This window comes from Pectinophora gossypiella, chromosome 28 (assembly GCF_024362695.1).
Source record: "Pectinophora gossypiella chromosome 28, ilPecGoss1.1, whole genome shotgun sequence".
In the NCBI taxonomy this organism is placed as follows: domain Eukaryota; kingdom Metazoa; phylum Arthropoda; class Insecta; order Lepidoptera; family Gelechiidae; genus Pectinophora; species Pectinophora gossypiella.
In genome coordinates this window covers 991,381-1,015,525 of record NC_065431.1, presented here as the reverse complement: position 1 = coordinate 1,015,525, position 24,145 = coordinate 991,381, and the positions used below count along the sequence as shown (strand labels likewise).

The following is a 24,145-nucleotide window of genomic DNA, read 5'->3' as shown; positions in this document are numbered from 1 at the left end:
TTGCCATTTCGGTAAAATAAATTACCCACGACCAATGTTTTATATGAATTTTTCGGCAGGAAATTCCACTTGATATCAACTCAGAATCATGGTCTGAATCATCCCCCTCAGTATTCGTTACGGTGTCACTAACACCCATACCTGCTTGTATGGCTACCTGTATGTACTGGTAAGGGGTGTAAGTGACATCGTAACGAATACTGAGGGGGGTCATTCAGCTGCAGCGTGGTGTTGGTGATGGTGGTGGTGATGGTGGTGGTGGTGATGATGGTAGTTTGAGTCCTGTCAAATTAAGTCAGTTCAGTAGTTGTTCGAATCCACAACATTGTCTTACCTTGACTAACTGATTGTCCTTGTCCAGAGATGACTGCTTGCCCGAAGCCCTTCTGAGTCTGAGACGTTTGGGAGTACTGTCCTTGGGCACCCTGGGTAAAAAAAAATATATGTTGGAAAGTGAATAGAACGGAACGTAACACCGGGTCGGCATAACAACCGCGCCGCGCGCGAATTATATTGAGCGCTTCGACCAATAAATGATACGAATTCTATCTACGTAGATGGACGTCAAACGGCTATTGGTCGAAGGCCTCGATATAACTCGCGCCGCGCGCGGCGCGGATGTCATGCAAGCCCAGCCGGTCTGACCAATGCAGCTTTTCCTTCACTGCTAAGCATATGATAATCATTTATGAATTCCTACCTTCTTTCCTATCTTTCTTTATTAATCATCTTAAAATTACGACTTACCTGCTCAACTTGGCCCAGTCCACCAACAGCGAATTGTCCTCTTCCACCCTGGGAATATTGACCTTGTCCTTGTTGACTGTATTGACCTTGTCCTTGGCTGACCAATTGACCTTGACCCTGGCTGACAAGAGCGCCTTGGCCCTGGCTAACAAGAGCGCCTTGGCCTTGACTGACAAGAGCGCCTTGGCCCTGGCTGACAAGTTGGCCTTGTCCTCTGCTTACAAGAGCGCCTTGTCCTTGGTTAACTAAAGCACCTTGGCCTTGGCTGACAAGTTGACCTTGTCCCTGGATGCCAAGTTGGCCTTGGTTAGCACCAAGTTGGGTTGAGCCGCTGGAGTATTGGCTGGTAGAGTATTGGCTTTGTCCAAAGCTTGTTTGGGTTCCTAGAAGAAATACAATACAATAGAAATACATCGGTCTCCGTGGTCCAGTGGTTGAGCGTTGGGCTCACGATCTGGAGGTCCCGGGTGCGAATCCCGGTGGGGAAATATCACAAAAATTACTTTGTGATCCCTAGTTTGGTTACGACATTATAGGCTGATCACTTGATTATCCGAAAGTAAGATGATCCGTACTTCGGAAGGCGTTGGTCCCGGTTACTACTTACTGATGTAAGTAAGTAGTCGTTACATGAGTCATGTCAGGGGCCTTTTGCGGCTCAATAGTAACCCTGACACCAGGGTTGATGAGGTTGGTAATCCACCTCACAACCCACACGAGAGAAGAAGAAGAAATAAAAGATATTTAGTTTGGTTCTTTGGTCCAACAGAAAGCCTAAAGCATGGGTACTTATGTAATGTGGGTAGGGGGTGAGCCATATCGCCGTCTGTTTGTGGTCGAGTCAAATGTGTTAGTTAAAACTGCACTTAAGATAAATTAATAACCCGTTGGTGTTAACACGTCCATAATGTAACTAAAAATAATATGATGTCAACCCCTCACGCGATGTTACTTTTTTAAAAACACATTAGATTTTATGCACATAGACACACTATGGCAAGAAAAAAACAATCTGAAAAAACTCCCTGTCAGATTTGCCCATTTACCCTTGTGCCCCACATATGGGTCATATACGTGTAACATAACATTAACATAAACAGCCTATATACGTCCCACTGCTGGGCACAGGCTTCTCCTCAATCAACCCGAGGGGGTATGGAGCATACTCCACCACGCTGCTCCAATGCGGGTTGGTGGAGGTGTTTTTACGGCTAATAGCCGGGACCAACGGCTTAACTTGCCCTCCGCAGCACGGAATCATCTTACTTTTTCAGACAATCAGGTGATTCAAGCCTGAAAAGTCCTTACCAAACAAAGGACAGTCTTACAAAGTGATTTTGACAATGACCTCCAGATCGTGAGCCTAACGCTCTAACCACTAGACCACGGAGGCTGTTGCATGCACGTGTATTAGTCTCAAATTTGGTTCACATGTGGTTCATACTCAGTGGAAGTGTTAAAATAACATGGACATAAACCTTCATTCCAAAGACAAACTATCTTTCTGCTCTCACGCATAATTTATTAACTAGACGATTTTTTATAGTTGATTAAGCACGATGTTGGGAAATTCATCGCTAAGCGGCCATTTTGAACCTTTAGAAAATTAAAACATTTGCATAAGAATTTCTTTATCGGCAGATAGATCTAATGATGATAAAAATACATTTAAAAATTAAAATGTTAATTTATAAACACCTTCATGGTCAAAAACGAACCATTTATGTCAACATAACTTTTTTTGACGCTGTTTTTTTATCTTAAGTGTAGTCACTAACACAGTTGTCTCGACCATTATAGACGGCGATACGGCTCACCTATCACGTTGGTCTAACAGAAACCTCGGTAAGGCGTGGGTACTTAGTTCATCTTGCGATGGATGTACCTCTGACTACCCCAATTGGGATATAGTCGTGAGCTTATGTTATGTTCCTGAGGTGCGTTACCAGGGAGGCTAAAAAGGCCATCTTCTTCTTCTACCGTGTGGGTTGTGAGTAGTGATGTGCCGGATCGTTAAAAATGTATATCCGCGGATACGGATCTGAATACGGATATTTAGTGTAAAGATCCGCGGATACGGATACGGATCTTTATTTTCTTAAACGAAAAGATTCAAGTTTTAGTTATTTCATTGTTATAAAAGTGATATTTTATCTTGCTTTCATAATAAAGATCTATCTAAGTATCTAAATGTTTGCAATATAAAGGTGCCAAATATTTGATTTTAAGAAATAAAAACAATCTGAATGGAATTTTATAGCCTTTTTATTTAATAATTCTACTTAATCACCTGAAAAATATCCGTAAAAGATCCGCGTGAAAAGTAACGGACACGGATACGGATACGGATTTTTATTTTATCTCGGATATCCGCGGATACGGATACGGATATTCGGAACATCACTAGTTGTGAGGTGGATCACCAACCTCATCAACCCTGGTGTCAGGGTTACTATTGAGCCGCCAAAGGCTCCTGAAATGGCTCACGTAACGACTACTTATTTACACCAGTAAGTAGTAGGGACCAACGGCTTAACGTGCCTTCCGAAGCACGGATCATATTACTTTCGGACAATCAGGTGATCAGTCAAAAAAGTTAAAAAGGTGGTTATAAAGGCCATATCAAAGCAATTCATTGAAAAAAAAGCGATATTGCTATTTGACGATTGCTTGCATTGTGCACTTATATTTATATGCGCAAATGTCAAATTGCAATATTGCTTTTTTAGATAAATTGTTTCGATGAGGTCTTTTTAAATCCCCCGGTGACAACAGAATCTAGTATCTAGTTTAGGCACCAGTCTCACAAATTAGTTAATTAAGATTCAAATATTTATTATAAATTGGCATTTACATTAAGTACCTAAAACATACTTTAGTTTTATAATTTTGATTTTAATTGTGGGAAATTAAAAAATAATAATAATTTGACCTTGATACTCACCCTGTCCACCCACCCCGATTTGACCTTGGCCTCCTTGCGAGTACTGTCCTTGGCCACCTTGGCCGAACTGACCTTGACCTCGGACCTCAAACTGACCCTTTTGGCCGTAAGCTGACTGGGACACGGTAGCTGTCGGGAATCCAGGGGTGACCTGGTTGGGTCCGAATGGTGGGAGTGTGGGTTTCGGTGTCCTGTGGGCAAATATGGTGGGTTAAGTGTGGACTTGAATAAGATTTCTTTTTTGAGGTCTCTTATTGATGTAAATCGCGGATAAATAAATAAATCATCCTCCTAGAATTATCCCGTTTTTCACAGGGTCCTTTTACCTAACCTGAAGATTTGACAGCCTGTCTTACCTTCCGACCCGCGAAGGGATCACAATACAGGTTAGGTCCTATACCTCTGAAAATACATTTCTCGGGAATGTGGGTTTCCTCATGATGTTTTCCTTCACCGCTGAGCACGTGATAATCATTTATGATCCAAATACGAATTCGACAATTATTGGTTTAGGCCTGTGCTGGATTCGCACCTGCGACCTCAAAGTGAGAGGCAAGCATTCTACCAACTGGGCCACCACGGCTCCCATGGAAAGCTTTAATTTCAAATTAGGTTACAACTCCCGCTTGTTGATCAGATCGTGTAGTCTAATAGCAAATCGGCGGGGCGTAACCATGGTAACCACGATCTCAAGCGAGTTGGTGGAGAGTAACCATGGCAACCAAGGCGACCTTGACGCATTTAGCCTGTAGGATAGGTAGGTGTAATAAACTATTAAAGGCGTCTCTTAAGTCAGAGTTTCTTCGTTGAATAAATCAACAAATAATAATAAAAATAATAATAATAATATAATATATATTGATGTTTAAATAATAATAATGATTACATTACCTCAATATATCGTCACTGGAAAGGCAAAATTACGTAAGCGCCAAAATAGGTATTTTGGGTTTTTTATATATTCGGAATCAGCGTTTCATTCTGCGTCGATCTGTCTGGGTAGCATTGCGATACGAGCACTTTTTTGGCGCTTACGTAAATTTGAAAATAGTTGACTTTTTTCAATTCCAGTTTCTTAAACGACAAGATTTTGGTGTTTTTTTCGTGACTGGTGTATAAGTAATATTGTGGTCCTATATAATAACTACATATTAACTTTAAGTAAATTTGGCATTCTATAGTTTTAAAGTATCATTTTATTAGTAATTTTGGACTACTGAAAATTAAAAATAGACTATGTATAAGTCATTTTTATTTACAGCTTTTAAAATAAGTAAGGCGTATAAGAAAAAAATGTCTTAGCATGTTTATGCAGTGAATGGCGAATAAGTAATTTTGACTTACAGTATTTAGAATAAGTAAGGCGTGTACGTAAATTTGCCTTCGCATTTTTATGCTGTTATTAAGCAAGTTTGTGGGCTAGCAGTAAGTTTCCCAGGAAGTTATTTTTTAACAATAGATCTAAAAGTAAAACTATTTTAGAATTGATTTTATAATTTATTAGCGACCCGGCTTCGCTCGGATGCAATGCTGAGGAAAAATGAAATTATTTACGACATCACATTAAAATCCTCAAAAATAACAGTATTTCTACACTATTTATTGGATGTTATTATACATACCTATAAACTTTCCTCTTGAATCACTCTATCTACTAAAGAAAATTGCATCAAAAGCCGTTGCGCAATTTTAAAGATTTAAGCGTACATAGGGATATAGGGACAGAAAAAGCGACTTTGTTATACTTTTTAAGTTCTGTCGTTTGCATATTTAGCGCCAATTTTGAATTGAGAACTCTAAATTCAAATTTGTTGGAATTTCGAATATCAAAACAATTGAAAGCATTAGGATTAATGCAATTGTTTAGTCACAGCGTTGGTTTGAATCTGTCAGATCATGTCCGAAAATGAATCTTACAAAGAAAAATTTTCTATAACTTTCGAAGAGGCCTACTGCGACTTCAGTGTTTCAAACAGTTAAAATCTCTATTCCACGATGAAGTGCCATGTCTGCGAGCCATCGAACGCTGGTATTTAGAATTCGAGCGTGGATATCCGCCTTCACTGAAGATAATATCGTTGATGTGAGACAACTAATCCTCAAAAATCGTCATGTGACATACCGAGAATAGAGGCGTTATTAGGCATTTCAGGGACAACCATTTAAACGATATTGAATGAGGCACTTGGTGTGAGAAAACTAGTTTGCCGTTGCATCCCGCATTTTCTGACGATCATAAGGTAGCCCGCGTCAGATGGTGTAAGAAAACTCTTCAGAGGTTTAAGCGAGGAGAGTCAAATCACGTGTACGACATCATCAGTGGTGACGAATCTTGGATTTATGCTATTATCCTGATTCCAAACAACAATCCACAGTTTGGGTCTTCCAAAACGAGTCAAAGCCGACTAAAGTTGTTCGCTCTCGAAGCACTTCAAAGAAGATGGTGGCTACCTTCGTGGAGAAAATCGGTCATGTTGCGACAATTGCACTTGAAGATCGTAGGACGGTTAATGCAGATTAGTATACCACAATTTGTTTACCACAAGTCATCGCCGAACTTCGAAAATCTAACCCAAAGCGACGCATGATGATGCGCAGGAGTGCAGGATGCTGCACCATGACAACGCAAGCTCACACACCGCTCGTCAAACGATTATTTGAAGCAGGAAAACGTAGAAATTCTTGACCATCCTCCATACAGTCCTGACCTAAGCTCCAATGATTTCTTTACATTTCCTAAAATTAAAAAAGAAACTCTTCGCGGTCAAAGGTTCCAGTGCGGTGAAGAAGCGGCCAACGCTTTCAAGTCAGCCATTTTGAACACTTCTACTTTGGAGTGGAATAAATGTTAAATAATACCTGGTTCGAGCGAATGGAAAAGTGTATTAAACTTCGTGGTAAATACTCTTAAAAACAATAAGGGGAATTATTGAGGAATTAAAAAGACTTGACCCTTCCAGAGACTTGACTCGACTTAGAGCCACGTATGCTTGTCCTAATTCAAACAATTTTGAGCCCAAATATACTACTGCATGGTCGACTGTGCTGCCCTGCATATGTTATGTTATGTTAGTGGGCTCTGTTTTCCGCATTTAGACTCTAAGGTGGCCCATTATGCGTGTAATTGTTGACTACGTAAGCCAACCTATCTCCTTCCAGAAGCTCAGAAGCCTCCTGGGGATTTCACAGGCTTCGCGGAGCGACCCCACCCAGCGATCCACTGTGCTGCCCTGCATATTATGGACGGTGGATGACAATGACAAAATTAAGGGCAACATCCTTCTTTCAGTCATTTTGTAATATCGTCCATCTTGGATTTGAAATTTTGACATAATGACAGTATTCTACTAGTGTAGTCCTATCTTTGATACACATATTGAGGGGGTTGTGGAAAAATATGTAATCCCCCATTATGTACCGGCTGCCATCTTAGATTTATAATGTTATTGATTTTATTATATTGTATTGACATCGGAATTAAAGGTGCGTACCAAATTTCAGATCAATCTGACAACAGGAAGGTACTTAAATTGCAATATCTAATTTTGATACAAATATACCGTACGGGTTTAGCTAAATAAAACCGTTTAACCCTTTCACGGACAGAGACCATGGGTCATTGGTGGTTCATAATAGGTAGTATGGCACCTTGGAATCGGAACGTCCGTATACGTTCTGTCTTTGAAAGTGTTAAAAAGAAACTTTTACAAACAGATAACGGTTTGTACGCTATTATTTATATTTTATGAAACTTTATTTCTGGCACTTCAGTATTTTAATAGCCATTTTTATAAATCAATTGAAGTAATAAGTAGTTTAAAGAGGTATTAAGAATAATTATTTGTCTCTTACGTCTTTTTACCCATGTAAGATATTACAAAAACTTACTTTAAAGAATTTTTGGTGAACTGACATAATCAATCGATCACTTTGTAGGCAATTTTTACATAATGAGAGCAGATGTGTAAAAGTCGTTACAGTAACTTTTACTCCGCTAACATTACAGTATTATTATATTTAAAGAAATATTGTCGTTCTCGTATGCATTGTCGTAAGAGCTGTAAGTAATTTTGCTTCCAAATAATATTTTAACCAGATGGCGGTTAAGTAAATTTGCTTTACTGTAAACTGAAGTCATTTTTACGTAAGCGCCACTATATCCTAAAATAGCAATCCAACAGTTATAATATGTATTGCTGGACATAGAAAATTAAAAAACAATGTAACCTTTCTTTGACATCATCTAAATTGGATAATTGGGTAAAAAGTTATGATAAAAAAACGAAAAAATGAAACTTTAAACGGCTTTTTCTCGAAATGGCCTTTTGGCGCTTACGTAATTTTGCCTTTCCAGTGACGATATATACTACTAATATATTACATCAATATACAGGGTGTTAGTGACATCGTAACGAAAAAAAAATGGAACGCCTATTTTATTGTACTAAAAATGATGGTGGGTGTTTTTCTTGTCGCAAATGTTTAATTAAGATTTTCAATTTTTACTGTGCCGCAATGTAAGTCGAACAACGCGCCACACAGACGCTAAACTTACGCGCGGCTACGTTACGCGTGCGTGATACGATGTTGATATCTAGGTAGGAGTTTTCATTCTCTTGTATTTAGATGCTTAGTGGTTCAACGTTTAAAAATGTTGTTTGTTGAAGTAGAACACCTACTGCCACGATTTTTCACGCACGGTACCTACCTACCAGTTATTAAAACGTTCCTAACTTATTAACAATAAAAACCCTACTCTTGCCTTACCTTAATTGTTATTCCTTCGGATGAAGTACCTAGGTAGGTACCCTAGAACATGTCACGTCACGTAGGTATGCAACATCGCGTTTCCTCCGCGGTAGGTAGGTATCACACGCACTCACAAACACAACACCTTGCTCTTTAATAAACATCAACAATCTTCCATACTTTTGCGCAGTAAATGGTCTATGATCTATCATCATAGTCGACACTACTCATTTACAGAATGAAACAAACACTCACAAACACGAAAAAAATATCCTCGAAAAACATCACGCGATTCGGGTCAAGCTTAGTATTCGACTGAGCGGAAGCGCGCGGCGGCGTTAGCGCAAAGCATCAAAGGCGCCGACTAAGGGCGCCGACGACGCACCGGCCGCGGCTGAGTCGAGCCGACGACTAGAGAGAGAGAGAGAAGTATGTTTATGGTGCAAGTGACAGAGAAAGAAATAGTATCTGTTCGTATGCCTACTTTATTGGCGAGCGTTGCCCTTGACCCGTGCGCCGGCTATTCACCTGCGCATAGCTGAAGTTGTAGATACGTTATTATTATTATTGATGACATTGATAAAATTTAATAATTAGTAATTTTTATTTGTTTATTTTAAATGTGCGTTCTATGCAGCTTAAAACACAATATGGGACTGAAAAAAATCTAATTTTTTTATGAATTTGGCGACAGGAAACTTCACTTGATACCTATCAACTCAAAGAAATACCTAGTATCTGTTCGTAATGCCTACTTTATTGGCGCGCGTTGCCCTTGATCCGTGAGGCTATTCACGTCCGAGTATCCATCAAGACAGATCAAACAAGCCCTAACTCGGAGGTCTTGCGTCCCAGGATCCTTTAATTATGTCTTAGAACCTTCTTGGCCTATGTGGTCCAGTGGTTGAGCGATGGGATGCGGAGGGTCCGGGTTCGTATTCCGGTGGGGACATATCACAAAAATCTGTTTATAAGGCCTTTGGTTGGGACGTTACAGGCTGATCACCTGATTGTCCGAAAGTAAAATGATCCGTGCTTCGGAAGGTACGTTAAGTCGTTGCTCCCGTCTACTAGGTACTTATGTAAGCACGTAGCCGTTACATGAATATTGTACACAGAACAGGATAGGTTTAATTAGTTCTTTACTGATGATTTAACAATGAGATTTAAAACCACGAATAACTTAGTACTTAGTACCTCGGTACCAACATGTAACAAGAAAAATAAGATCACTCCTCTCGGACAAGTTTTTTCTTTGAACATGCCGACATTGCCTACGCGGCGGAGTTGCCGAACTATCGATAGGTAGATTATCAATTGTTGAACTTGAAAATTGTCTAAACTATCGAAAGTAGTGATAGTACATTTAGATCGATACTAGCGATAGTACCGATAGGTCTTGCTTTGTAATAATAATGGGTATTGATCTAAAAGATCTATCGATAGGTACCTACTATTGGTTTTTTTTAACTAGGTATCGATAGAATATCGATAGGCAACACTCTGGCGGAGTGTCCGCCCAATTCTAGACGCGATCTCGCTCGATTTTTGTGTAGCGAGGTTTTGCGTAGGTACTTACATACTAAGTTGGTGGATGGTTGACATAGTAGGTAACTAATTACCTAATCTGTGGTGGTTGTGTTAGTTGGTTGTTAGTTATTCTAATGACAACAAAGAATACAATTATTTACTGTTTCAACTGTTTTAGGTAGATAATGGCCCCGATTCCTATGAGTAAATGAATGAATAACCCAGTCGAATCAAAAAGGTATCTCGCTGGTATGCAAACCGTTTGACGTGTGCTGTCAACTTAATTCTGTCGGTTGTTTTAGATTTCTGCTTAAAATTGACGTGTATTCCATAAATTTTATGCCTGTTGATTATCCGTCCATTTAAGAATAAGAATAAAATAAATTTATAAATTTACGATAGACAGAGAAAGAAATAGGATCGGTTCGTAGTGCCTACTTTGTAGGCCGCGCCGCCGCCGCGCCGCCGCCGGCGTGCGGCGCGGGGCGCGCGGAGCGGGGCGTGCGGAGCGGGGCGCGCGGCTCGGTGCGTGTGGCCGTTGACCCGTTCGAGCAGCTGTTGTCTCCATTACATCGAAAATTTTCGATAATTTGTCATTATTGTTTTTTTTATTGAAATTTGGGTTCTATGCAGCTAAAAACACAATATGGAATTGAAAATAATTAAAAACAAAACTCAAAATTTCATGAATTTTGCGACGGAAAATTACACTAGATATTAACTCAGAATCATGGTCTGAATCATCCCTCTCAGTATTCGTTACGATGTCACTAACACCCGGTATATTATATTATTATTATATTATATTCTTGTGTACCTATTTTGTAAGTGCTCTTTATAGCATTTTTCTTTTTAGTCAAGTTGTGTCTATTGGTGAGGACCTGTTAATGGCTGTTTGTTTTTTTTTCATTCATTTTAACTTTTTTAAAGAACGTCTAGGGCCCTGTGCCGAGGATTTTCTTGCAGCTTCTTTTCCCCGGCTATACAGGTTGTGAGAAGCTGCAGTAGTTTTAGGCGGATGAGACGTTCGTTATGTAAAAATTGACGATTCAAAGTGTAACTATGTTACCAACTGAATAAAGATATTTTTGAATTTGAATTTGAATAAAAATAAATAAATAAATTAACAAACATTTCCTCACCTGAAGTTATTTAACAACGTAGATCCAGTATTGGGGGGTCTTGCGGTGACCAATGGGCGACTGATGCTTCCACTGCCCCTGCTGTCAGGAGTATACTTCCCATCGTTGCCTCCGAAAACTCCTTGCACCCACTTGCCCAGCTGGTTGGTCGGCCAGGGGTCGGTGTAGAAGGGGTCTCTGCAGCACTTGCCCACAACACCTGTGCTGAGGTCTTTGCAGTCCTGGTGGTGGGAATAGCGTCGGTTAGACCACTTTATAAAAAAAAACTATTTTTTTTTTACATAACAGCATCACCAATGTGTCCCCTGGGTAAGCTAAGATCACTTTATGATCCCTAGTTTCGTTAAGACATTACTTGCTGATCACCTGATTGTCCAAAAAGTAAGATGATCCGTGCTTCGAAAGACACGTTAAGTCGTTGATCCCGGTTACTTTTTACTGATGTAAGCGAGTAATCGTTACATGACCCATGTCAGGGCCTTTGGCGGCTCAATAATAACCCTGACACCAGGGTTGATGAGGCTGGTATTCACCTGGAGTGGGTAAGGAGCATACTCCACCACGCTGTTCCACTGCGAACCCGATACGATACCCACACGATATTAACCCTTTCACGGACAGAGACCATGGGTCATTGGTGGTTCATAATAGATAGTGTGACACCTTGGAATCGGAACATCCGTAGACGTTCTGTCCTTGAAAGTGTTAAGAAGAAGAGTGGTTTGCTCACCGTAAGAGGCACTCTGTAGGCATCCTGATCTCTGGTCAGCAAGACAGTCGTGTTCGAGATGACACCCTCAGCGGTACAGTACTCGATGGGCGTGCACTTCAGAGCAGCAGCACATCCAGAGGGGATTTCACCTGATGAAAGAAAGAGGCTGTAGTTTACCAAGTTTCGAGAAGCTTTCAGTAAGTAGGTTTAATTGGGGCATCCAGGAGACTTCCATCATTCTTAGGAGATCCGTGGAAAAAGAAAAAATGCAGGGGATTTCCCTAGTTCCGGAACGTCATGAGGAATCCCACGTACCACATGAACTCCAGCACAGGACTCGTGATAAGAAAACCAGGTATGCTCAAAAGTGACAGCTAACGTTTCAAGGTTAGCCCAGCTGACTTCATTCCACTCTGCGTTGCCATTTCGTAAAAAATAAATTACCCACGACCAATGTTTTTAAATTACTTTGTAGGCTTATTTTGAACTTTTACGAGTAGTGAAAGATCTGCTTACAGTTTTTTTTTTATATATGTGACAAGTAATAGTAATTAAATACACCACGCACCGCCCAAGGGCTGCCACTGCTGCATGAGTAAGGAAATCCGCATGGCATTGTCACCAAAACCACCTTTTGAAAAGCACTTTAAGCTGTAGACTCCTGAAGTAAGTTAAGTACGTCGTTACATGGACCATGCCAGCCTTTGTTTCAATAACTTGCCGCAAACAAATGGGGAGCAAAGGAACTCTGGCACCGTACTCTGGCGTCAGGAAAGCCCACTTGGTTTTGGATGATGATGATGATGATATAAATGATGACTATAACATTTTCATACTTAGTAATAAAAAGAACTTATTTAAGTAATACATACATACTTTATAGAAGTCATATTCGTTTATTACTTATCTTAACTCACAAACTGTACCTACCCCTTGGGAATTGCGAGACATTCCCGCCACAAGTATCCTAGGATTACTTAATGGGAGGTCTCGGCCACGATGTAACTAAAATTTGTGAAATAAAGAATTTTTTTTTTATTTTATATACATAAGATCACGCCTATTTCCCTTTGGGGTAGGCAGAGCACGGAATTCCCTTTACACAATCCTGACGCACCATAAGTAATGTATGTAGTAATTGCATTACTTAAATAAATACAATAGATAAAAAATCATACATACAGACATACATAGTCATACATACATATACAGTGCTTTTCATACAATTCCCATTACTGAGCATAGGCCTTCCCTTGATCGGAGGTATGCTCCACCGCGTTTACATGGCTCAGATCTGAGGCAATTCTGAAAAGACTGGACCGGGAGTCGAACCCGGGACTTAGCGCCACTACTTTGCAAGTGGCTATGTGGCGCACGGATACATACAAATAATAAAATTATAAGTACATACATAAAAAAAAAAATCACGCGTATTCCCGTAATAATGAGATTGGCCCCGATTCCTGCAGACACTTAATTTTATTTTAAGTTATACCCGTCATTTTCTTATCTGCTGAAAAGGAAAGGGAACAAGTTAATTTTAAAATGAATGAATAACCCGGGCGAATAAAATAGGCATCTCGCTAGTATTTACAATCCGTTTGACGTGGTCATTGGCCGATGTAAAACTTTTAGACGGTTATTTTGGATTTCTGCTTAAAAATGACATGTGTTCCATAAACTTTATGCCTGTCGATTGGGTAATCGACAGTCAAAAAGTCCCTTTCCTTTTCGGCGGATAAGAAAATGACAGGTATAACTTAAAATAAAATTAGACGGCGTCTGCAGGAATTAGCACCATAATAAAACTAAATAACATCTAAATATATAAAGATGAAAATATTTACTGGCAATGGGGACTACGGGCTTCCTGTTTCCGGGTCTGTTTTGGTCCAAGATGAGGGATCCATCTGTGTATGTGGGCTTGGGTACCCTGGTCTCAGTGTTAATGGTCTGCTCTGGAACCTCGGGAGGCAAGTATCCAGGGGCGGCCGTGGAGACTGGAGGAAGATATGTGGGCTTAGGAGTCACGAAGGGACGAGGAGTTGTCGCGAAGGTTGAAGGGAATACTGTCGAGCTGATAGAAGAGCCACTGTTGCTGGTGTCAACAGGAGGAAGGTAGGGAATACCAGGTTTGAGACCAGTACTTCCAGGGCGGTAGACTCCCGCGTTCTCGCTACCAGCTGAGAAGGAATCAGTCTCAATGAAGTTTGTCTGGCTGGTCTGTTTGTAGACTGTAGAACCAGTTCCTCCAGGAGCAACAGTAGGTCCGAAGTTAGATCCAGTTCCGAAAGTTCCTGACGCTCCGAACTTGTTCGTGTTCGTGCTACCAGCGCCGAAAGCGCCAGTTCCTCGGGATCCTTCGAATCCTCCAGAAGTTCCACGAGTTCCTTCGAATGAGGAGGAACTGGATTCGATGGTGACACCGCGGTTCACGCCGGTTCCGAAGGCGTTGAAGCCTGATCCTGTGGTGCTGCCAAAGTTGCCTTGGGCACCGAAACCTTGAGCGTTAGCCCCTTGGGCGCCAAACCCTTGGGCGCCATTACCTTGGGCTCCAAACCCTTGAGTCCCTGATCCTTGTGCCCCGACTCCTCTTGAGCTTGATTCAAAGCTTGACGAAGATCCAAAGCTAGAAGAGGTGGATCCGAATGATCCAGATTGTCCCGATTGTCCAGCGATGCCTGATCCGGCAAGACCAGATCCAGAGCTTCCGGATTGGCCGGATTGTCCAAAGCTCGCGCTTCCTTGGGCTGAGCCCTGGTTTCCTTGGACGAAGAGGCCTGAGCCTTGGCTGCCTGAGCCCTGGAAGGTGGCTGAGCCCACGCCCAGGGAGCCCTGCAGGCCTCCAGCACCTTGTAACGTGGAGATCTCAATCCTGCAGCAGATTTCTGTCTTGGTGTTGCAGTACTGTTTCTGTAACAAAAAAAAAATGGAATATGAAAATTGGCGAAAACAAGTCTTTATAATATAACATGGCATTATGCCTAAAGGGGTAGGCAGAAGTGAGGAGAGGACACTACGATGTAGGTCGCATTCTCTCAACTCGGCTATTGCAATTATCTTTATAACTAAAATACTTATTTATCAATGTTGTTTTCCACAAACAATTATCTTTATACAGGGTGTCAGTGACATCGTAATGAATACCGAAGGGAATGATTCAGATCATGATTCTGAGTTGATATCATGTGGAATTTCATGTCGGAAAATCCAAGAGCATTTTAGTGTTTTTTTATTTTTATTTTAAGTTACATACTTTTGCAACGGAAAATTCCACTTGATATCAACTCAGAATCATAGTCTGAATCTTAAAGTTTTCGTTACGACGTCATTAACACCCTGTATATGCCTCTGACATTGAGTTATTATTTTAATAATTATGTACCCCAAAGAATGAGATAATAGACAATTATCACGTTAAAACTGAACAGCGCCATCTATAATGTTTCTGGAGAACATAGCTTGGAAAGTCCCTTATGGTATTTGAGCCATAGACTGATGAAATCAAATCAAATCAAGTATACTTTATGCACAGAACTAAATTACAACAATCAGTGCGCCCAACTGGGCACCCAGGCCTGTTGTCTTAAACGTTGTACCGGGTGAGAGCCTTCAGCGCTCCCCATTTGTCCGGCCAAGTAGTTAATGCCATCTGCGGCAAATCTACAATAAATCACGTCAAAAAAAGCAAGCTAAAGTTTAACTGCTATGTATGAATGCTATGTTTAAAACGCATCTAAACACAACAAAGTATCAACAACACAAAGCTGTGTCGCAACTGGTTTACAGTTACTCCTGTATTCGCAACGACAAGCTATTAATACGGCCAATTACCGTCCATACAACAGCACAGTAATAATCCGTCACTTAATTCCACAGACCACAGAAGCGAACGAGATGTGCTCTCAGCACGGAATAGAAAAAAGAGGGGTAAGAAAGATAATTTGGTTCTGTAGTTTCTACTCCCAACAAAAAAGGAAAATAATTTAGAAGTGGATAGCTAATTGGTGCTTATTCCTGTAATCACCATCTAATTTTATTTTATGTTATATATATTATGTCATTTTCTTATCCGTCAAAAAGGAAAGTAGATAACTACTTGGCTGGAAAAATTGGGAGCGCTGCGAACTATAATCCGGCACAAAAATAAGGAAAAAACTGTAAGAGCAATGCGAATATATTTTTAATTAATTGGTTGGCGTTTAAATGAATGAAAATACTTTCGTAAGAAGGTAACATTATTTAAAGAATTTTAAGTATAATTTTATGAATGAATGTTGGAGTAGTAACTATTAAGTGGTATCCTGGTTTGATGCGCGGTTAGGCATACCACTCATCTTAATGGCTCGTTTCTTTTATCGACATTGTACAAGCTATACATAGTTTATAATATTCATAATTAACATAGTAATATCTCATTTAAAACATGTTTAAATTGAATGTAGCTACCGCGGAATAGAAGGAAGAGGTTGGAAGGGCCAAGCGAGTGCGAAACGCGCGCCATACAAGTATGAGCAAATAGTTCATACTACAACTTTGCACTCCACTCGTCCGCAAACTTTACGACGCACGGAGCTCCGCGATAGTATATTAAAAGGTCGTCTTGTGTATTAACTAGAGCTAGAGCCCTACCAGAATCTTCCCTTAACATAACATAACATAAACAGCCTATATACGTCCCACTGCTGGGCACAGGCCTCCCCTCAATCAACCGGAGGGGGTATGGAGCATACTCCACCACGCTGCTCCAATGCGGGTTGGTGGAGGTGTTTTTACGGCTAATAGCCGGGACCAACGGCTTAACGTGCCCTCCGAAGCACGGAATCATCTTACTTTTTCGGATAATCAGGTGATTCAAGTCTGAAAGTCCTTACCAAACAAAGGACAGTCTCACAAAGTGATTTCGACAATGTCCCCATCGGGAATCGAATCCGGACCTCCAGATCGTGAGCCTAACGCTCTAACCATTAGACCACGGAGGCTGTTCTTATTTTATGTAATTAATGAATCCGTCGTGTCTTATTAAGTGTCCAATCATCTTGCCTCTCCTGTCTTTATACTTGTCTCTTTTTCCCGCACTCTAGCAACTAGCAAGCGTGATTTCATTCCTTGCTCTGTGGTAAATATAAACTATATAGACAGTGACATATGTTAACCTTTGATAAAGGCATTGTGTCAGGTCATCTGATGGGACAAGACAGACAGACTCAAGATGAATGGGCTACAATCATTAGGTTATGTGAAGGACAATGTTCGCTAAATGTCACAGAGTAACTAAAGCAATAATTTAAACGTATAATACCGGCTTTGAAATAGACTACTCTGGGCGCCATCCCACTCGCGTCAGAGTACTGCGGGGCGGAAAGCAAGAGGGAAACCACTGCCCTATTTTTCCCTAAAACGTAGCATACTACACCGATAAGATCGTGGCTCTTAAATTATTGATGATGATGAATAACAGCCTCCGCGGTCTAGTGGTTAGAGCGTTAGGCTCACGATCTGAAGGTCCGGGTTCGATTCCCGATGGGGACATTGTCGAAATCACTTTGTGAGACTGTCCTTTGTTTGGTAAGGAATTTTACAGGCCTGAATCACCTGATTGTCCGAAAAAGTAAGATGATTCCGTGCTTCGGAGGGCACGTTAAGCCGTTGATCCCGGCTATTAGCCGTAAAAACACCTCCACCAACCCGCAGTGGAGCAGCCGGAGGGGAGGCCTGTGCCCAGCAGTGGGACGTATATTATTAATTTTATTATTTAAATATGGTAAATTACATAACTAATAATAGACGGAATAAAGTCGTGAATCTGTGTCGCGGTTTTATTATTTGATTTCTTATTTTTTTCCTTTTTCTTCTTTGATTTCGAACTTTTTTTTTGACGTGACTTATTGTAGATTTGCAGCAGATGGCATTAACTACTTGGCCGGATGAATGGGGAGCGCTGAAGGCTCTCACCAGGTACAACGTTTAAGACAACAGGCCTGAGGGTGCCCAGTAGGGCGCGAATCTCGGCTCAGGGCGTCATCTGAGAGGAAAAATATTTGAAAGAATAAAATTAATCGACCCTAGTGAGTGGGAACTTGGTTTTAGACGTAGAATACGTGCGTGTCGCCAGTTGTGTATACACTTACAGTGAGAAATGATCTACAGAAGGCGAAACAGTGATAAATATTAAGCAACAATTTACTATTATTAATAATCCAGCCTATGATGAAAGAAGTATGATTAATGATCTATTATATTGATCTGCACTTTTCTTTCATACATTATGTATGTAATGTGATTGCAGCAGTTTGTAATGTTTAGTTATTGTTGTAGCATTGACATTTCTAGATGTATAATAAATTGTATGAGTCAATAAAATTGTTTGTATGATGTCGTGATTTTTATTAAAAATGGCCCCGATTCCTGCAGACACCTCCCAATTTTATTTTAACACGTTCGCTGTGTATGAACCACATGTGAGGCAATACACTTGAAACTCACACGTGCATGGCCCACATGTGGGGCACATATGTGCATGGCCCACATGTGGGGCACATACGTGAATGTCCCATATGTGGTGCACTAGGTAAAATCAAACGGGAGGCTTTTCAGATGGTTTTTTCTTGCCATAGTGTGTCATAGATTCACATCCCGGTGGGGACAAATCACAAAAAACACTTTGTGATCTCTAGTTTGGTTAGGACATTACAGGCTGATCACCTCATTGTCCAGAAGTAAGACGATCCGTGTTTCTGAAGGTACGTTAAGCCGTTGGTCCCGGTTACTACTTACTGATGTAAGTACGTGACATGAGTCAAGATCAGGGGCCTATGGCGGCTCGATAATAAACCTGACACCAGGGTTGATGAGGTTGATAATCCACCTCATAACCCACACGATAGAAAAGAAGAATGATAATAAGCTTGCCCCCTAATATATGGGTGCATAGTATACAGGGTGTTAGTGATATCGTAACGAAAATTTGAGGGATGATAAAGACCGTGATTCTGTGTTGATATCAACTGGAAATAATTAAAAAAAGAAACATCAAGGTTTTCATAAATATTCCGACATGAAAATCCACTTGATATCAACTCAGAATCATAGTCTGAAACGTGCCCCTCAGTATTCGTTACGGTGTCACTAAAACCCTGTGTAACTCCGCTACATATCTGCCGACCCCTTCAGCGATACAAGCGTGAAGCTAAGCTGTTTTTGAACCTATAATTTAGCTATTATTCAGTTGTTGGAAACCTTAAGCTACTAACCAGATTTATTAGACAAGAAAATTGTCTAGAAAGTTTCATAACCTGCCCTGAGGTGGCCTGTACGACCCGAGACCGAACCCAGGACTAGGTCAATATAGTCTCATTTATAACTTACTAGGACACAACATAAACAGCCTATATACGGTCACGAGCATTAATATGTATGTATACACTTTGGTACCATGTCACATTTAACTTTTTTGACAAATTGAACTGTAAGTCTCACTAAATGTCAAATATGTTAGTGCGACAGAGTCCTAAAGTGGGTACATTATATTGCTCATGACTGTACATTCGTTAAAAAAAAACTGTGAATATTGAATATAGTTGGTAATAAACATAACATAAACAGCCTATATACGTCCCACTGCTGGGCACAGGCCTCCCCTTAAGCATACTCCACCACACTGCTCCACGTTGGTCCCGATTACTACTTACTGATGTAAGTTAGTAGTCGTTACATGAGCCATGTCAGGGGCCTTTGGCGGCTCAATAGTAACCCTGACACCAGGGTTGATGGGGTTGGTAATCCACCTCACAACCCACACGATAGAGATCCATCTTCGAATTTCGAGTCTAGAGTGGCTAGAAATTGACTTCGAACTTCTAGCTCTGCTGACCCCGATAGGGATCATGGTCGAGAGTTAAGTTGAGCTATAGTGTTAAATACCTATTACGTTTGCTTCTCAAACGCGGTTCGATCCCCGGTACTGGATTCGCACCAAAGAGTTATTAAAAAACCAATGCAGTTGTCTCCACCATTATAGACGGCGATACGGCTCACCTGCTACTTTACATCTTAAGGGCAAATTTATTTTGCTTGTGCAAGACTTAATACTTATAGCGGTATAAAATCTGCACGTTTTCCCTGTTCACCCCGCTGGGATGGTGGCGTGATAACCCTGCATCTCCATATTGACGACAAGTAAAGTTTACTTTATGTTTAATGCGAAAACATGTTTTATTTGATGTTAGATAAAGTTGACATTTAGATATACATTTTAAGTTTACTAACAAGTTTCTGGTTTTGCAATGATGTGTGCCAATGTTTACTTTATCATGGTACTGACAATCTATGAGGAGCTCGGTGGCGCGAGGAGCTCGGTGGCGCAGCGGTAAACGCGCACGGTCTGCGATTGTTGAAGTTAAGCAACTTTCGCAAAGGCCGGTCATAGGATGGGTGACCACAAAAAAAAAGTTTTCACCTCGAGCTCCTCCGTGCTTCGGAAGGCACGTTAAGCCGTTGGTCCCGGCTGCATTAGCAGTCGTTAATAACCATCAATCCGCACTGGGCCCGCGTGGTGGTTTAAGGCCCGATCTTCCTATCCATCCATAGGGAAGGCCCGTGCCCCAGCAGTGGGGACGTTAATGGGATGACTGACAATCTATATGTCGTCGCCAGATCGTAGAATTGATAATTTCATGATGTGCTCGATCATTTCATGAAATGGTCATATTTCATGAAATAGAATATCACATGTTGGCCACATCATGATGTGGTTTGGCCAAATCAATGAACACTAAACGTTTGACGATATGACCAACTAAATGCATGATTACTTCATGATATGGCCAAACGTTTGCAATCATATCGTAAAATTAGTAACATTATCCACCGGTAGTGGCGCTGGTGTCGATTGTATTTAAAACTTGATTGATATTATAATCGATGAATCAATGTAATTGTACAATTTTCCATATCGAAGAGGTACATAACTTTGAACCTAAGAATTTAATCGACTATTCGCATTTTTATTTAACCACTGTATAGATGTCGTGGCCAGATCGTAGAATTGATCATTTCATGATGTGTTCGATCATTTCATGAAATGGTCATATTTCAAGAAATAGCCAAGTTAAGTTGACCATATCGTTGAAATGTCAACGTTTAATGATATTTCAATCAACGTTTGGCCATATCGTTAATGCAGGCGGTGTCCAATTATCCATGCTATGTGGTGTAATAAAAATGCGAATAGTCGATTAATTTCTTAGGTTCAAAATTGTGTACCTATTCGATATGGAAAATTGTACAATTAGCATATTTGTGTACAACTTGCTTTTATGGAAGAGCGGAGTCCTCTAACACAGGCACTACGCTTAAAAGGAGACTCCAATCACCTTTATTACTATAAATAGTTTTTAACTTGAAGATTTGACAGGTCCGGTTTGTTACAGAAGCGACTGCCTGTCTGACCTTCCAACCCGCGAAGGGAAAACTAGCCCAATACAAGTTAGGCCACATGCCTCCTAAACACATTTCCCGGAAATGTGATTCTCACGATGTTTTCCTTCACCGCTGAGCACGTGAATTCAAATATTCCCAAATAAACGTATTATCTATCTATCTATCTATTAATTCGAAAAACGATTTCGAAAATAGGCCCGTGCTGGATTCGAACCTGCGACCTTACAGTGAAAGTCAAGCGTTCTTCCAACGGCTTCCTAACATAACATAATCTCACGACTATATCCCAATCGGGGTAGTCAGAGATACATCCATCGCGAGATGAACTAAGTACCCACACCTCACCGAGCTTTCTGTTAGACCAACGTGATAGGTGAGCCGTATCGCCGTCTATAATGGTCGAGCCAACTGTGTTAGTGAAAAACCGTGTGATGTGTTTAACCCTTAAACTGACTAAAGTAGGCTCCATAGGGGTGCGGTTAATACTATGACAGATCCATCTTCGACACCAGGGTTGATGAGGTTGGTAATCCACCTCACAACCCACACGATAGAGATCCATCTTCGAATTTTGAGTCTAGAGTGGCTAGAAATTGACTTCGAACTTCTAGCTCTGCCGACCCCGATAGGGATCATGGTCGAGAGTTAAGTTGGGCTATAGTGTTAAATACCTATTACGTTTGCTTCTCAAACGCGGTTCGATCCCCGGTACTGGATTCGCACCAAAGAGTTATTAAAAAACCAATGCAGTTGTCTCCACCATTATAGACGGCGATACGGCTCACCTGCTAACAGAAAGCTCGGCGGGGTGCGGGTAATTAGTTACGATGGATTTACCTCTGCCTACCCCATTGGATTATACTCGTGAGATTATATTATGTTAAATATTAAAAACATAAACATTTACACTATATTTTGCTAAACAACTTTATGCTTTTTGCATAAGTAAGTATTTTTATTAATATTCTAAATTGAATATTGTGAAATAATATATTAAGTATATTAGAATAAAACATATTTGCATAGTAAATAAAATTATTGCGCAAAAGTTTTCTTTATAATCCTAAGGCTGTATGGTAAATAGTCGTTGCCTGACACGACGACGAATAAATATCAAAATGGCGTCCTTTGACCTGTGTGGCAACGCGGGAAAAAAGTTCACGTTAGGTACAGTCGCTCTGTTGCGGTTTACTATACGCCCGGGAAAATAAAATTAAAGACATGAGGGATAAATGAGGTATTTCCCATGCCACGTTTCGTAATAAAAATATACTTAGCCCTGTTTAACTCTAACGTAACATGTAGAAAAGGAATGTTGGACTTTCCAATCGGCGTTCCCCAAAATTTTTACACTAAAATTCTAATTTCATGGATAACAGACATATGCATCTTTTATCTTTGTTTTTGGGTATAAATGATGACCCTTTTTATAACTCCAAGGTACAATTACAACTTCAACCCATTATTATTCTGATCAAAATAAAGAGAAGCAATATAGGTAGCAACATCATTCTATACATAATGTGATCCGAATATCAAACAACAATTAGTTTTATTTAATGCTTCTGCCATTACATTACATTTTTGTTGTCAATTATTTACCCCAGCAATGAAATAATAGGTAATTATCACGTGAACAACGCATCTATCGTGTGTTTGTACTAGGTTCGAGAATCAAGATAAATTATGAAATTCTAATTACTAAATAAAGACAGATCTAAAACTAACGAAAAACATTTTCTTTTTAATTTAACTTATTTATGTATTTCAATCAAGACAAACGCAATAATAAGTCCGACATTTTGTCACGGTTTTCTATGACGTCACAGTGTGCTTTTTCCATAGTAATTTCGTGTTCTGACGTTTAGTAAAATCAAAAGTAACTGATGTGACAAGTTGGAAACGAATTGCGTTGACAGCGACTCCCCAAACGGCGGTTCCCATTACCCGAGGCATATTATTATACAAAATTAAACGTTGCTTGATAGGTATTTGGATGAGATTAGTAAAAAATATTATTATCTCTTCTTCTTTGCCCGCCCCTGTTCCCAGTTTAACTGGGGTCGGGTCTCCTTACACGTCTGCGCCAGAGAGCTCTGTTCTGGCTTGTCTCTGTACTCAGATTTTCCAATAGAATCTCTTTCTGCATATTTGACCACCAGGTAGAAGGCGGTCGGCCTCTTCCACGCGGTCGATCAGGTATGTTTAAGGCCTTCTTGACGGAGTGGTCGTTTTCGCGTCTCAGGATATGGCCGTACCAGCAGCAGTAAAAAATATTATTATGTTTCTATTTATATTGCTTTTCTTTATTTATGTATGTATTCAAGCGTAGTGAAACCGTTTTGAAAGAATTTATATAAAACCACGCGAACTCATTCTATGACTAAGAAATTACGAAACATATTGAAATGTAAACAGAATATGGATTATAAAAGCATTGAATCGTAATATTTCACATTCATTGCCAAAATTTACTTAACCGATTTAGATTTTGCAATTCGACAGACAGCATTTTTGCCAGTCGATCGCTTAGACTGATTTGCATCATTTTTAGATCAATATTGCATGTTTTAACAGTCTCCGTGGTCTAGTGGTAGAGCGTCAGGCTCACGATCTGGAGGTCCGGGTTCAATTTCCGATGGGGACATGGTCGAAATCACTTTGTGAGACTGTCCTTTGTTTGGTAAGGACTTTTCAGGCTTGAATCACCTATTGTCTGAAAAAGTAAGACGATTCCGTGCTTCGGAGGGCACGTTAAGCCCTTGGTCCCGGCTATTAGCCGTAAAAATACCTCCAACAACCCGCATTTTAGCAGCGTGGTGGAGTATGTTGTCCGGTTGATTGAGGGGAGGCCTGTGCCCAGCAGTGGGCCTTATATAG

General features: G+C 40.4%; 1 protein-coding gene across 1 annotated transcript in view; it reads right to left on the bottom strand.

Annotated features, from left to right (window-relative positions):
- Positions 1-290: 290 nt before the first annotated feature.
- Positions 291-24,145, bottom strand: part of LOC126379073 (fibroin heavy chain-like) — a 73,231-nt gene continuing 49,376 nt past the window's right edge. Inside the window, exons 3-8 of the mRNA XM_050027635.1 lie at positions 13,672-14,737; positions 11,843-11,973; positions 11,113-11,333; positions 3,692-3,882; positions 748-1,130; positions 291-425 (exon numbers count right to left, since the gene is read on the bottom strand). Coding sequence (XP_049883592.1) covers positions 291-425; positions 748-1,130; positions 3,692-3,882; positions 11,113-11,333; positions 11,843-11,973; positions 13,672-14,737 — 2,127 coding nt within the window. The remainder of the gene's footprint in view (positions 426-747; positions 1,131-3,691; positions 3,883-11,112; positions 11,334-11,842; positions 11,974-13,671; positions 14,738-24,145) is intronic.